The sequence below is a fragment of the Hippopotamus amphibius genome, chromosome 9 (assembly GCF_030028045.1).
Source record: "Hippopotamus amphibius kiboko isolate mHipAmp2 chromosome 9, mHipAmp2.hap2, whole genome shotgun sequence".
Classification (NCBI taxonomy): domain Eukaryota; kingdom Metazoa; phylum Chordata; class Mammalia; order Artiodactyla; family Hippopotamidae; genus Hippopotamus; species Hippopotamus amphibius.
This window is the reverse complement of record NC_080194.1, coordinates 10,619,114-10,632,896: the sequence shown is the minus strand read 5'-3', so window position 1 is coordinate 10,632,896 and position 13,783 is coordinate 10,619,114. Positions and strand designations below refer to the sequence as shown.

The 13,783-nt window shown below is 47.9% G+C and overlaps 1 protein-coding gene across 3 annotated transcripts in view; it reads left to right on the top strand.

The window, feature by feature from the left end:
* LDLRAD3 (low density lipoprotein receptor class A domain containing 3) overlaps positions 1-13,783 on the top strand; it is a 247,447-nt gene that overhangs the window by 131,614 nt on the left and 102,050 nt on the right. For all 3 annotated transcript variants that reach the window (XM_057695997.1, XM_057695999.1, XM_057695998.1), the window contains exon 4: positions 3,025-3,159. In XM_057695997.1, the coding sequence (XP_057551980.1) occupies positions 3,025-3,159 (135 nt within the window). The remainder of the gene's footprint in view (positions 1-3,024; positions 3,160-13,783) is intronic.

Below are 13,783 nucleotides of genomic sequence, written 5' to 3'. Positions count from 1 at the left end.
TTTATTGGAGCACAGCCCTGCCCTTCATTTACAAATTTTCCACGGCTGCTTTGTACCACAATGGCAAAGTTGAGTATTTAAGACAGAGTCCAAGACCCAAAGGTTAGCAAAGCCTAGAATATTTACTATCTGGCTGGGTACAGAAAAAGCTAGCCATCCCCTGCTGTAGAATTCTAACAAGGTAGCACATGGTATTAATTCTCCTGTGGGTGAACATTTGGGTCATTTCTAATATTTTTATTTTACGAACAGTGCCTCAGCAGACATTTTTGTTTGTTCAGGATTCTCTCCTGGGTGTGTAGCTGGAAGTGAAATGACTGGGCCGTGGGACATATGCCTCTTAAACATCATCAGGTATCACTAAATTGGTCTCCAAGGTGGATCTAGCAATGTGCACTCCCAAGAATAGTCTCTGAGGCCCTCTCTCCCTCCCCATCCTGGCCAACAACCTGGGATTTTAAGACCTTAAGTTTGGCGAGTCTGCTGCAGTTAAAGTGATGCTTCATTACTGGCCATGGTCAACACGTCTTCACGTTGTCATTGAGCGTTTGCCATTGCTCTGATGGGAATTGCCTGGTCGTGTCCTTTGCCCATTTTCCTGTTGAGTTGTTTGTCCTTTTTCTTTTGAGTTGTGAGAGTTCTTTCTATATTCTGGTCCCAGTTCTTTTGGTTATATGCATCAGAACCAAATATAGTCACTCATTCTACGCATTGAAACTGATTTTCAATCCCTGTGGCTTTTTTATCAGTAGAGCTGTGTGTGAAGGTACAGTTGGTCTTAATTCATTTGAAGAGGTGTGTGATCTGGATATACACACACATACATATATACACATATATGTGGTGTGCCTGTATATACACACATGCACGCACACACACACATATGACTTTTCCTTGGGAACGTTTGTGAGGTTGAAAGGGTCTAAGGCTGAAGAGAAGTACGTAGATGCCAGTGGTGTCTGCAAGGTTGTTTCAGCACAGCTTTCCCAACTGGGTGGGGGGGTGGGGGGAGGGTGGGGAGGTTATGTAAGTTTGCAGCAGCCCCACCTCGGAGCAATTCGGGTGCCTTTCCGGGGCTGTCTGTTCGAGTGAGCTGATTGTTGCTGATGCTTTGGCTGCATAGACGTGACCCACAAGGTCCCAGGGAAGCCGGAGGCCACTGTGGTGGGATGCTGAAGGGTTTGGAGGGCTGCCTCGGGCAGAAACCAAATGTGACTTGTGGTTTTGGGTTTCCCCATTTTGGTTTTGGCTGAAGTCAGACCTTGATTTCAGCATGATCAAGTGGAACCGTTCTCTGGCCCACAGCGATTTAAATAATTAAAATTTCCATTTTCAGGCCAGACTCCTTTTGCTTGCCTTCATACTGGTCCTTCATCTTCAAAACTAAGAGCGCTGGCTTCCCCATCCCTCTACTTCCTCTGACCTTTCAAATCAAACTTTCTGAATTGAACAGTTAAAAATCAAAAAACTCCACAGCCCTTCAGGTTTCCAGGGCCCTGTGAGGTCTGCAGCTGTGATCTCTGCAGCTGTGATCTCTGTGCATCTTAACAATGGTTCTGTGAAGCGTATGGGGAAGATAGATTACAACTACCATCCTGCTGGGGAGGACCACCCAGAGATGCCAGTGCTGACTTGTTCCTGATCCCATTGCAATATTTAGTGCTGGGTCTGCCATCCCTCTCTGGTGCTCTTCGTGCCACGTATAATGCAGGTGCTGGCTCAGTTCACAGCCCGAGATCCCATGAGGACCCCTCTTCGTAATCACCAGTGTCGCTCCTTCAAGGAGGACCACACTCTGGGGGACTGAGTCAGACATAACTTGGGGAGCACGTCCAACATTTCCTGAGCCTGTGCTATGTGTCAGACTCTGCTCTGTACGTTTTCTCACATGTCATCTTATATGATGCTGAAATTAATACTGTAAGTAGCAGGCCCAGCTTCACGGACCTGTGACCAGCACAGGATCCATGCGTAGCTTAGATGCACGGCTCACTGGCTTTATGCCCAGCACTTATCTTCTTGAATTTTTAAATAATTTTTGAACAGCTGACCTCACATTTTCAGTTTGCACTGGGCCCCGCAAATTATGGAGCCAGTTCTGCACACAGATCAAGGAACTGAGGCTCAGAGAGGTGAGGTAAGTTGCCCAAGATCACACAGCTAATAAATGGCAGAGCTGGGGCTGGAGTAATTTCTACTTTGCTGCTTCAATTATGAACAGAGAGCCCCGGAAAGAGCCTTGCTTGAATTGCAGGGCAAGGAGTGGGGAAGCAAGATAAATTGTGCTGTGGAAATAGTGATTTTTCATGGGGATAGGCTTCCATGTTGTTAAGGAGTTTTGTGTTGACCTGATACTCACTGGTTGCTACCCTCCTTCTTGAGGGGAGGGGCCATTTCTGTCATTGTATTGAGGTTCCTGAAAGTGTCTGCAACAGGGAGTCGCTCGGGCTGACCAATTGGGTTACTGGGCTTCTTTGATTGCAAAGCAGAGATGGAGACCACTGAGCTCCCCTTGGTGAGCTGTAAAGGAGCATGAGGACGTACCAGGCTGGTCCGTAGCTCGGGAACCAGAAGGATTTGACGTAGCCCCTCAATTAGGTGATGCCATCGCTCCATCAGCGGCAGAGGTTCATGGATCCCCGACCCAGCCGCTCCTTCTGCTCTGTTCTTCTCTCTTGACTCTCCCGGGAGACTCGGGTTTTGCCCCAGGCCCCTCAGAGGCTGCTGGCCTGCCTAGAGGTTGACCAGTGGGGCGAGGCGTTGCCCCCTGGCCATGCTGGTATGGTTATAGGCACCAGCATGATGACGTGGGAGAAGGAGCTTTTAGGACGGAGCAGAGTAAGGCTCATCCTGTCCAGGTCATTACCTGGCCAGTCTCCCAGGACAGGGTTTGAATCAACCATCCTAGAAGATGAGCTCGCTGCTTCCCGAGCAGGACGTACCCTTGGCTGGAGAAGGGTCTAGGGGGTCCCAAGGGAACTGGCTAACCACCCCCTGGTGATCTGCTCTGCTTTCCTTTCACAGCAGCAAACCCTCTGCTTTGCTCCACCGCCCGCTACCACTGCAAGAACGGCCTCTGCATTGACAAGAGCTTCATTTGCGATGGGCAGAATAACTGTCAAGACAACAGCGACGAGGAGAGCTGCGAAAGTTCTCAAGGTAGGAGCCTCTCAAGCTCTTAAAAAAGTAATCACGACAGCGCACCACAGTAGCACTGAAGAAAGCAACATGTATCCCACGGCCAAATACAACAGCCACGTTAATTTCTGCTCTTTACCTTGCAGCCCTCCTACACGTGGTGTTAACCGTAATGCACCTACCATTTTGTATGTCTCACGCATTACATATCAAATACACATTTTCTCTTCAAAATTGTAGTTTGTCCAGCTGCATTACACGCCATCACCGTGCTCTGCCGCGGTTTTCTGAATTGTTGCATTGTTGGGGGGCATCTAGGTTGTTTGTTTCCATTGAGATATTTCTTCGGGGTAAATTTGGCACAGTGGTACATCGGCACAGTTCATGACTACACCTCGTTATAGGGCTGTTTGGAAGTGTTTTGAAAACGTTCCATTGCTGCTAGTATTGTCTGCACACATCAGGTTTTTAGTCATATCCCAGGTGTTCACTGCTGTTCTCTTTTTCCCATTTTTGCTGATTCAGTAGTCATAGAGTGATAGCTCCTCAAGTGCTTTAATTTGCATTTCTCTGATTGTGAGCGAAGTTAACATTTTCCCCTGGGTGTTTGTTTACTCCTTTGTTTCCTCTTGTGTGAATTGCCTATTCCTATCAGAGCTCTCAACCTCAGAGTTACTGGGTGGAAACTAAAGGATGCATTTGTGGATGGAAAGATGAGCTTTTTAGGGACCCAGAAGGACACGATGTGGGGGGGTGGGGGTCATATCCTCCCCTGTTAAAACTGACTGGGTGCATTTCTTTACTCATTGACTCTTTTCCAGTAAATTTGTATTTATTTCTTCAGTGGTTAGAAAAAAATACAAAGATTTAAAAATGCATGGTGATTTTAAGGCATCCTAAAAAGTGTATATTTCTAATGTTATAAACAGGTATCACCCGTATGTAATCTGTACTTTTCTCACTTAGCATTATGTTGCTGTAATCCACCCATATTATTGTTTGTCGGTAGAGTTTATTTGTTTTGACTATTATTCAGTATTTCACTGTATGACTGTATCACAGTTTATAGATTTAATAATACTGTAAACAAGAAAAGCAAGAGAAAGATGGGTAACTGGTTAATTCATATGTTGGGAGGTAGGATGGATGGGAGGTAGGGTGAAATTGGCTGCAGGTTTCTTTCAAGGTCCTGGCTTTTATTTTGGCTGGTGTTTATTATGTTATTGAAATGGATGAATGAGTGAATGAATGAACACGTGGGTTATGCATGGACCGCTGGTGAGAGTGGGCCACAAATTAAGGAATTATGATCCATCCAATCTGTATGCCTGCGGTCCATAGACGAGAAGAGACACAATGTGTATCTACATGGACTTTGCCAAAATTTGTACAGAGAGCAGCTCTGGGAGGTGAGTCTTGGGTAGAGCGAGCCTCTGACTGTCCTGGCCTAGAAAATCCCCTCCTCGCGTCATCTCCTCACCAGTGGTTCTCAAAGTGGAATCTTCAGACGGGCAGCATCAGCATTGCTTGGAAACTGTTTGGGAACGCAGAGCGCGGGCTGCACCCAGACCCGCCGAGGTGGGCCCAGCAGTCTGTGTTTTAACAAGCCCTCCGAGTGAATCGGATTCACAGGACAATTTGTGAATCGCTGTTATCCGCTAACTTTAGAGAGGTTTCTAATCTTGCCACTTGCCTAGGGATTTCTAAATTTCTGATTGAATGATTGAATGGCAAGGTGCTTCTAGCCTTTACGCAAAGTCAACTTTTTATAAACCAGAGCGTGTGGTGTTACAGCTCCTATGCCTTATGCCATCAGCAGTGGTAGAGGAGCAGCAGTCACAGAAGCAAGTAAATGTTAGCTTAGATAGGAGGGGTGGAGGAAAATTTTCCATAAGTATTGTTTCTTATATCGTTTCTTATGCATTTATGTATCCTAGACTCACTAATGGTGCCCTGAGATGGCCAGCAAACGTACTTTCAGGTCAAGAACTTGAAAGTTAGGGAATTTGTTCTGACGCTTTTAGTGACACCTACATCACTCCCATCCCAGCCCATGCCTATCCCAGCATTTTGCGGAAGCAGATTTTTGCTTGCCCTTAAGAAGAGCTGTTCCTCCGCAGGCTGGTTCAAGTCGAGCTCCTTTCTCTCTATGTATATTTGTACTCTCATATTATAAGCATGAGGTGTAGGATGAGTTGGTGGTGGACCCATACATGCAAAGCCCAACTCTTGGCAAATGCCTTACTTGGAGCAACTAACGTTAGAATCTCAGCTTTGTGCCTTCCATATCCAAACGACCTCCCTTTAGAAATGAAGCTCTGTTTACACATGCTCTCGGAAAGCTAGTCCCATCAAGGTATGGGTAACAGCTGTCCATTGCCGTCAGTGTGACAGCCGCTGAGCAAGGCTGCCCATTGTGGAAAGGCGTCTCCATTAGCTACCTAAGAACAGGAAGCTTTTTGGCCTCTCAAATCCCGCATATCCTACCTAGTAGCATAGGTACTGCTACTCATGTGCACTAATCCTGCACATAGTGGAATCAGTGAGTGCTAAAGACTGGGAAAGATTCCTTTATAGGGTGTTGTTATTAAACCATGTTTAATTTGTACCTTACGTGGTATCACACTGTTTATGTGCTAAAGTTATGTGAGTTCAAGTATCCACCATCTGTTAAAGTTCTCATAAGAAGTATAATTATTATTATTGTTTAAACAGAGCAGATGATTCCTTCATTCCTTCGATGGGAGTCGGCCCCCCAGGGGGCATGAGATGGGAATCTGGACCTCCGTCCCCTCGGCCAGTCTGCAGCTCTGCAGGCCTCTTCATGATGTAAACATCCTTATGCTCCCAGTGTGATTCTAGCCTTGAGGGTGTGCTTTTCTCTATCGTGTAGCTGCTAAAGCAACCCGACTGCTAATTTGGTGCTTAAAGGAACACTGTTGTGCCCGTGCCGGGGGAAACCTAACCCAAACCAGGCTTTTGAGAGACTGTGCTGTCTTCCTGAAGAATTTCAGAGACATCTTGAGTAGACAGCATATCGTTTTAGACCATGTAGCATTTGACCTATTGTCATCTTAATAATAGCGAATATTTATCGAGCCCTGCCCTACACGGTGCTGGGCAGCTAATGAGCTCATTGAGTTAAAACACATCCTATTTGCCTCTGCTGGGCTTCCAGCCCTCAAAAAATGCATCTTTGCTTTCAGTTGATGCGGGGAAAGAAAATTATATTTTGTAATGTTTATTTTGATGGCGTGGAGAAAACTGACCCCAAGACAGGAAATGGGGTGCTTGAAATACTTCTTATTTGGTGAGGGTGTGAAAAAAGTCGTGTCTCCACTGAGAGACTCCAGCTTCTTCTCCTCCCTTCTTCCTCTGTCCGCATTTAGTTCCCTTTCTTACACTTGGCCTTTCAAAGCAACAGCAAGCCCTGTCAGGACTTGGAGGCGGGAATGGGACCATGAAAGTACAGTCATTACCGTACCTTTCGAGTCCAGGTGGGATGCATTGGAGACCAAAGAACACTATGGTGGAATCGAGTTTTAATTGGGGCTTCATTAATTGGAAGTGTAACCTGTTACCAGATAATTCCACAAGGAGTGGTTTTGGAGCAAGCTTTGCATGTGGCTTTCTGTTGTGTAGGAACTTTCCCTGCGAGGGTCAGCAGGTGCTGCCGTGTGCGTGTTGGCTGTGGCCAGCACTCAGGTGGCCTTAGGTATGTTGGATTCCATTCTAATTGAACAGATAGATTCTTTCCAACTTCAGACACATGACTGGATGTGGCAGGCAGCCTTCAGTGGTCCCCAGCCCCTGGGATTCCTGCTCTGGTATAATCCCATTCCTTTGCATGGGATCTGGACCTTGTGACTAGTTGTTGTTTTTTCAATTGTGGCAAACTACGTTTAACAGAACTTTACCATATTAACCATTTCTTAAGTATATGGTTCAATAGTGTTAAGTGCATTCTCCAGAACTTTTCCATTTTGCAAAACTAAGACTCTATACTCATTACACAACAACTCTCCATCCCCCGCGCCCAACCCCTGCCAACTGCCATTCTACTTTGTTTCTATGAATTTGACTATTCTGGGTACCTCATATAAATGGAATCATACAATATTTGTCTTTTTGTGATTGGCTTGGTTCACTTACGGAATGTCTTCAGGGTTCATCCATGTTGTAGCGTGTGTCAGAATTTCCTTCCTTTTTGCTTAAGGCTGAATAATACTCCATTGTAAGTTGGTATCACATCTTGTGTATCCATTCATCTGTTGATAGACATTTGAGTTGTTTCAACCTTTTGGCTACTATTGTGAGTCAGGCTGCTGCGAACATAGATGTACAAATGGTGACTTGCTTTTAACAAAAAGAAAATAGCAGCAGAAGTGATGGGATGTCTGTTCCAAGATAAGATTACAAAAGCCTCCACATCTGTTTTGCTTGTCCTGTCTTGCTCACTCTGATGGCAGCCGCTGCCATGCTGTGGGCTGCGCCATGGACAGGCCCACGCAGCAAGGAAGCGGGGAGGGCTCTGACCAAGTGCTGGCCAGCTACGGAGGCCTCCAGTGGTCACAGGAGTGAGCTGAGAAGTGGCCTCTCCCTTGGTCCAACCTTGAGCTATCATCTGCAGCCCCAGGAGACAGCTTGATTGTAGCCTTGTAAGAGGCTTGAACTGGAGCTCAGCCGCTCCTGGATTTCTGAAGCCACAGAAACTATGAGATAATAAATGTTTGTTTTTTTAAGGCTGCAGCTTTTGCAGTAATTTGTTATGCTGTAATAGAGAACGGATGCCATGAACGCCTCTTAAGTGGGCCCCACTTTCGATCGTTCTAATCACAGAGAGCACAGGAAGACCCAGGTAATGGTGAGAGGGTCAGTCCTTTGGGAGGAGATCAAGCTGGGTGTTTATAAGAATAGCCATCACATTATGCACTAAGAGTCAGGCACCCTTCCAAGCATTTTACTTACATTTTCCTACCCAGCCCTCACAAAATCCCTGTGAGGGGAGGATCATCTCCCAGAAGATGACCCCCATTTTTCCAGATGATGTACCCGAGGAACAGAGGGTTTGCGTAGTTGGGCCATGTCCACTAGTGAGTACGTGGTGAAGCCAGGATGGGAACTCAGGTCCTGCGATGTATGAGTTAACGTTCTCCATCACCCCGAGATGCGGGGCCGTTTGGTTATCACTGTCCTGGGACCAGGAACGGCAGACATTGTCCAGCCTTGGTCCTGTGCGCTCAGCGGGGAGGTTGTGTACGAGGCTGGCGTGTTTTCCTCTCTTTGTACTCAAGTTCTCCTCTCAGTCACCAAGACTAATGATGCCTGTCCACCGCCCCGCCTCCTGAGGGATGCTGGGAAGTTAAGCGCTTCTGAAGAAGCCACCAATGCCAGGATAGTTAATTGAGTATGTTGGCAATTGGGTTGCAGTTTATTTATCTTGCTTGCTGTATCCTGCTGATAATGCTTAGTGGAGAATTTGGAAAGCTGGCCGTGAGGTTTGGCACCTCACCAGAGGCTCACAGTGACAGCTTTGTCCTGATTGTGCATGTGTGTGTGTGTGAGAGAGAGCGAAAGGGAAAGAGAGAGAGAGAGAGAGGAAGAGTGCACATGAGCTGTCCTTTCTGGCATTTATGTCAGGGGGCAGGTAATGGGGTACCCCCTTGTGCTGGGCCCTGAGCTGCATGCAGGGGATACAGACATGGTCTTGGCATCTCTTGAATCGTGTTCTCCCCTGTAAGTCCTATGTTGAAGTCCTAAACCCCAGGATGTGACCTTATTTGGAAATAGGGTCATTGCGCTGTAATTAGTTAAGCTGAGGTCACACTGCCGTAGGGTGGGCCTCTAATCCCATATGACTGGTGTCCTTATCAAAAGGGCATGTTTGGACACAGACACACAGAGGGAGGCGGCCATAGGAACATAAAGGCAGAACTTGGGTGATGCGTCTACAAGCCAAGGAACAGCAGAGATTGCGAGCAGACCACCAGAAGCCGGGAGGAGGCACAGATTCTCCCCCACGGCCCCCAGCAGGAGCCAGCCTGCCAATTTCCAGCCTCCAGAACCACGAGATTGGAAATTGCTGTTGGTGAAGCCGTCTAGTTGGTGGTGCATGATTACCACAAGCCTAGCAAATCCATACGGCTCCCAGGAAGTCCCACTCAGGCAGCGCACAGCCCTACACCAAGTGCCACAGCAGAAATACAACGGGACACAAAACTGCTGGACAGTGACCAACGTACAAAAGCAAAGGGAGATGAGGACATAAGGGAGCCGAGAAAGCGCTCGACGTCTTCATGGAGTCGGGACAGTTGAGAGGGCATCCTCCTGGTGGGGGGGGAGCGCTGGGTAGAGCCGTGCTTGGTTAATGGGGCATCTCCCAGCTTGCATTTTGAGATGTTCATTTTCCGTGCTTGGTGTGCAGGCCTCATTAACTCTGTCTCCACAACAGCCCTGGGACTGAAATCAGGGCACCAGAACTCCTCCGAGTTTCCTTAAAGTCCTGACCAAGACCATCAACACTTCTGTGGTCCAGTCACCTTAGGACAGTTGGAATTGGGTCTTTCACCCTCCGGTCCTAATGCCCCAGCCAGCCGATCACCCTGGTGGCTGCCAGGGGAGGGGGGTTAGGGAGGGGTGGAGTGGGAGGTTGGGCTTAGCGGACATAAGCTTTTGTGTATAGAATGGGCAGACAACGGGTCCTACTGTATAGCACAGAGAACTGTATTCACTATCCTATGATAAACCGTAATGGAAAAGAATATTAAAAAAAGAATATATATATGGATAACTGAGTCACTTTGCTCTACAGCAGTAATTAACACAACGTTGGAAATCAACTATATTTCAGTTTAAAAAAATTAAAAATAAATAAATTAGCCAGTCACCCACTCAGACTGGCATCTGGATCCTAAGCTTATGATGGATAAATAATCAGCCGCAGAAAGAATTAGGGACAGTGATTGCTTCTTGCCCTATCCTCACATAAATACCTCAAATAAAGCCTGACAGCTGAGGGAACCAAAGAGGAGGGTCCTTGTGCCTGCTGGGCACGGGGTGCCCTGTTCAGGCCACCACTGCTAACTCACCGGCTTTCCCCTGTGGTGACCAGGGCCATGTTCTGTGTGGTCCGTTAAGGATGCTGTGCTTCAGTGCTGGGGAACTGTGAGGTTTGGTGTCCCTTCACAGACCTGTCCTCCTTACGGGGCCTATGGTGGGTGGATTCTTATTTTCGGGTCTTTACTCCCCACCCTACCCTGTGACCTGCCACAGTAGCCAGAGGAAGTGTCCCTACCCATGGATGCCGGGCTTGCTTTGGTCGTGGAATGTTGGTAGCTGGTCGAGAAGGGAGATGGGAATGTGCTGTGCCCTTGCGCTTGGTCTCTTTCATTCTAATGATCTGCCCTGAGTTGAATATACTACTCACTGGTCCCTGGAAAAGTGTCACATGGGTCAGACCTGAACCCACCCCACAGTCTGGGGTCAGTCCCGGCTGAGGCCGCAAAGGTACAGCCAACCTGCAGACCCATGGGCGAGATGATAAATCTCTGCTGTGGTCAGCCACTGAGACTTTAAGCTGTGTCATGTAGCAAAAACCCGACTAATATCGGATCCTCGGGAAATGTGTGTGTGTGTCTGTATGTATTTATCAGGTATGTGTTGATGGCTGCTTTGAGCCAGGCACTATGCCCATTAGATACAGGGACATACCTTATTTTGACAAACACTGAGATGCCATCAAGTGTAAGGTCCACTATTATTTGATGTTTTGCTGAGAAAGAAAAAACGCTGACCGTGAAATTAGACGGACTGTTGATTAAGATGCATGCCAATTTCAGAATGTTAAAATAGGAAAAAAAAAATGTGGATCTTGGAATTGAAGATGGTACTAGGGAACAAGACAAGTGTGGTCTCTACTCTGATGGCACTTACATCCTAGTAGGAAAACAGGCGTTGAGCTGGTTACTGGTGTGAAGAGTGTGTGGAAAAGGCAAAGACAGGATTCTTTGGACGCGAGTGACAGGAATCTATAGGGTGCTGAGGCCTTCTTGAGAAAGTGATGCTGAAGCTGAAACGAGAAGGATGATGAGGAATTAACTGGACAAGAGGAGGGGGAGGTGGGGGGAAGGAAGCTTCTAGGCAGAAGGAAATGTAGGGTAGAAGATACAGGGTTGAGTATTTGAATAGCTTGATGCAGTTGAAGGACTGAAAGTCCACGTGGCACCCACTGGTGGCCAGGAGGAGAATAACCTGGAAGGAAGCTGGCGTGGTCAGCAGTGGCCTGTGGATTGGTGGCCTAAGGAGCCACATTAAGGATCTTGGACTTGCTCTGTGGGCAGTGGGAGGTCATGGACCAGATGTGTGAAAGTGATGACAGTGGGGATGGATGGGGCGATGGCTTCAGGAAATGTTTGGGGCTAGCCTTACACAAGGTTTGATGATAAACCACATGAGGGTGGCCCAGGGTAGAAATGGCCCGTGGCAGGTCACCGCGGGGATGCTCATTTTGTGGGACCAGAAAACTAGCTGTAGTATTTTCCAATTGTGTCTGCTCTTTGCCCTTCTGCTCAGGGCCCCCACTGGCCTGGGTAACTGAGAGGAAAAGGAGCTTGTGCTTTTGGAGGAGACCTTTGCTTTCTGTCGCAAGAAAAAACCAAGTGACTATGCAGCTGAAGATTTGTAAAGAAATCGAGGAGGGCGTGAGACGGGAGAAGTGCTAGTTTTTTGTTTCGTTTTTTAAGTATGAATAGGAAAGAGCTTCAAGTATTTAAAAAAAAACAGTAGTCTGGCGTTAGGGGATCCAGCCCAAAATGTCATGACCTAGAATTTGATGGGCGGTCAGGATTTACCACAAAACTCGTGCTACCAGACGATGTCAAGAGCATGGTTAGAGGGGTGCTAGGAGGGAGTCGTCACCCTGAAAGAATTTATTTGGCTTTACCTAGAATAAAACTGCCGGAGGTATGGTTAACGGGAGGCATGCGGAAGCCTTCTCTCCACGTTTAACATGAGAGTTTGAAAGCCCAGCTGGGCTGGGAGAGGCAGAAACGCTGACTTCGTTGGAAGAACCAGAAGGAGGTTGAGAGGGGTTGATTGTGCCTTTCACTGCCTGTGGGGTTCTCTTCTTAGTAAGTGAGTGTTTGCATCATGCAAGCCTCCGTTTCTTTAACTACTACAGCGGGCATTTGAGGATTTCTAACGTGTCCCTCATTTAGAAGCAAGTCAGAGCGATTCTGCGTTCATGACAGTAATCGCTTCCTGGTCTGGTAGCCGCTGCGCTCATCTTCAGACCTGTTTCTGAGGTCTCCCCCTTTCCCCACGCACGTCCTCCTTCTCTTCCACGTCCTGGCTTCTGCCCGCATCTGTCCCTCCCTCCCCCGGCACGTGGTAGATCCCACCTGGACCCCTAGCACAGTGTGCCTCTTCCTGAGGCAGATGGATCAAGTTTGGGGGCAGGGGGAACTGAGTGGGGGGTTTACTGTCTCTCTGCAAGTTTTCTGAGTCATGGGACAAGCCGTGTCGTGCTGTCTGATTGTTCAGGTGACCTTTGTCTGTCTGGACAACTTGTGGCCCTCAGCTCCCCACCCAGGACCCTTTTACTGTCCTGACTCTTCCTCCACTTCATTCAAACACAGATCATTCGCACCGTGGCTGCTACTGCGCGGCCCCACCCAGGTTCTGGAAGAAACACAAAGCTCGATCAGATCACAGTTGCTCGTGGTTGGCAAGGGAGAAACATAACGCCCTGAGGATGATTTCCTGAAGTGTGATGCAGGCTGTAACAGAGGAAGGAGCAGCGCGCCGGGGGGGACGTGAGGACGTGACTGGGACAGTGGGGAAGGACGTTTCCCTAGGGGACTATGGCAAGACTTCAGAGGCGTGAAATCTCTGCCCAGTCGGAATAAATAAATAAAAATGGACCCGGAAACAAGCACGAGGCTGGGCATCTAGCCAGAGGGAATAGCATGGTGAGAGATAGAGTCTGAATGGCCAGAGCAAAGTGTGCCTGTGGCGGGAGTGAAGCTGTCGGGGGTGGGGGTGGGGGTCATGCAGGCCCCCTCCCTGCATGCTGCAGTTGGAAGGTGGAGCCCGAGGAGGACAATCAGGAGAAATGAGATGCTCCTCCCTGGTGAAGGAATTCACAGGAGGGGCTGATGATCATCACCTGCGATGAGAATTCTGATTCTCCGTGGGTCTTATAGAGCTTCGCTATCCCACTGGCAGGGGAAATCTAATTGAGACTTGGGGATCCTGTAAATGAGACTGCAAAATAATAGATTCTGTGAATTCTCCGGGATGAGACTAGCTTGGGGGGTTAGATGATGGTGGGCTGGAAAGTCCCATCCCCCACCCTTGACTAGAGGCTTGCAAATCTCCTTTGTGTTATGCAATCCAGTATATATCTTTCTTTTTTCTGGGCCCCAGTCTGGCTACCTGAGAGCCCTGTGACCTGTGGAAAATGAAAATGTGCTCTGATGTTGCAACTATCTTGTCACATCCCCCAAATGCTCCCAGCACCTCTTTCTTGTTCCCTCCTTGTTTCTCTCTGGAAACTCAGCAGGTTATGTCTGGTTAGGCTTTAGGTCTAGAATGCCACAAAATGACACTTACCTACATTTCCCTTCCATGCGTTCTCTTCCCTGAG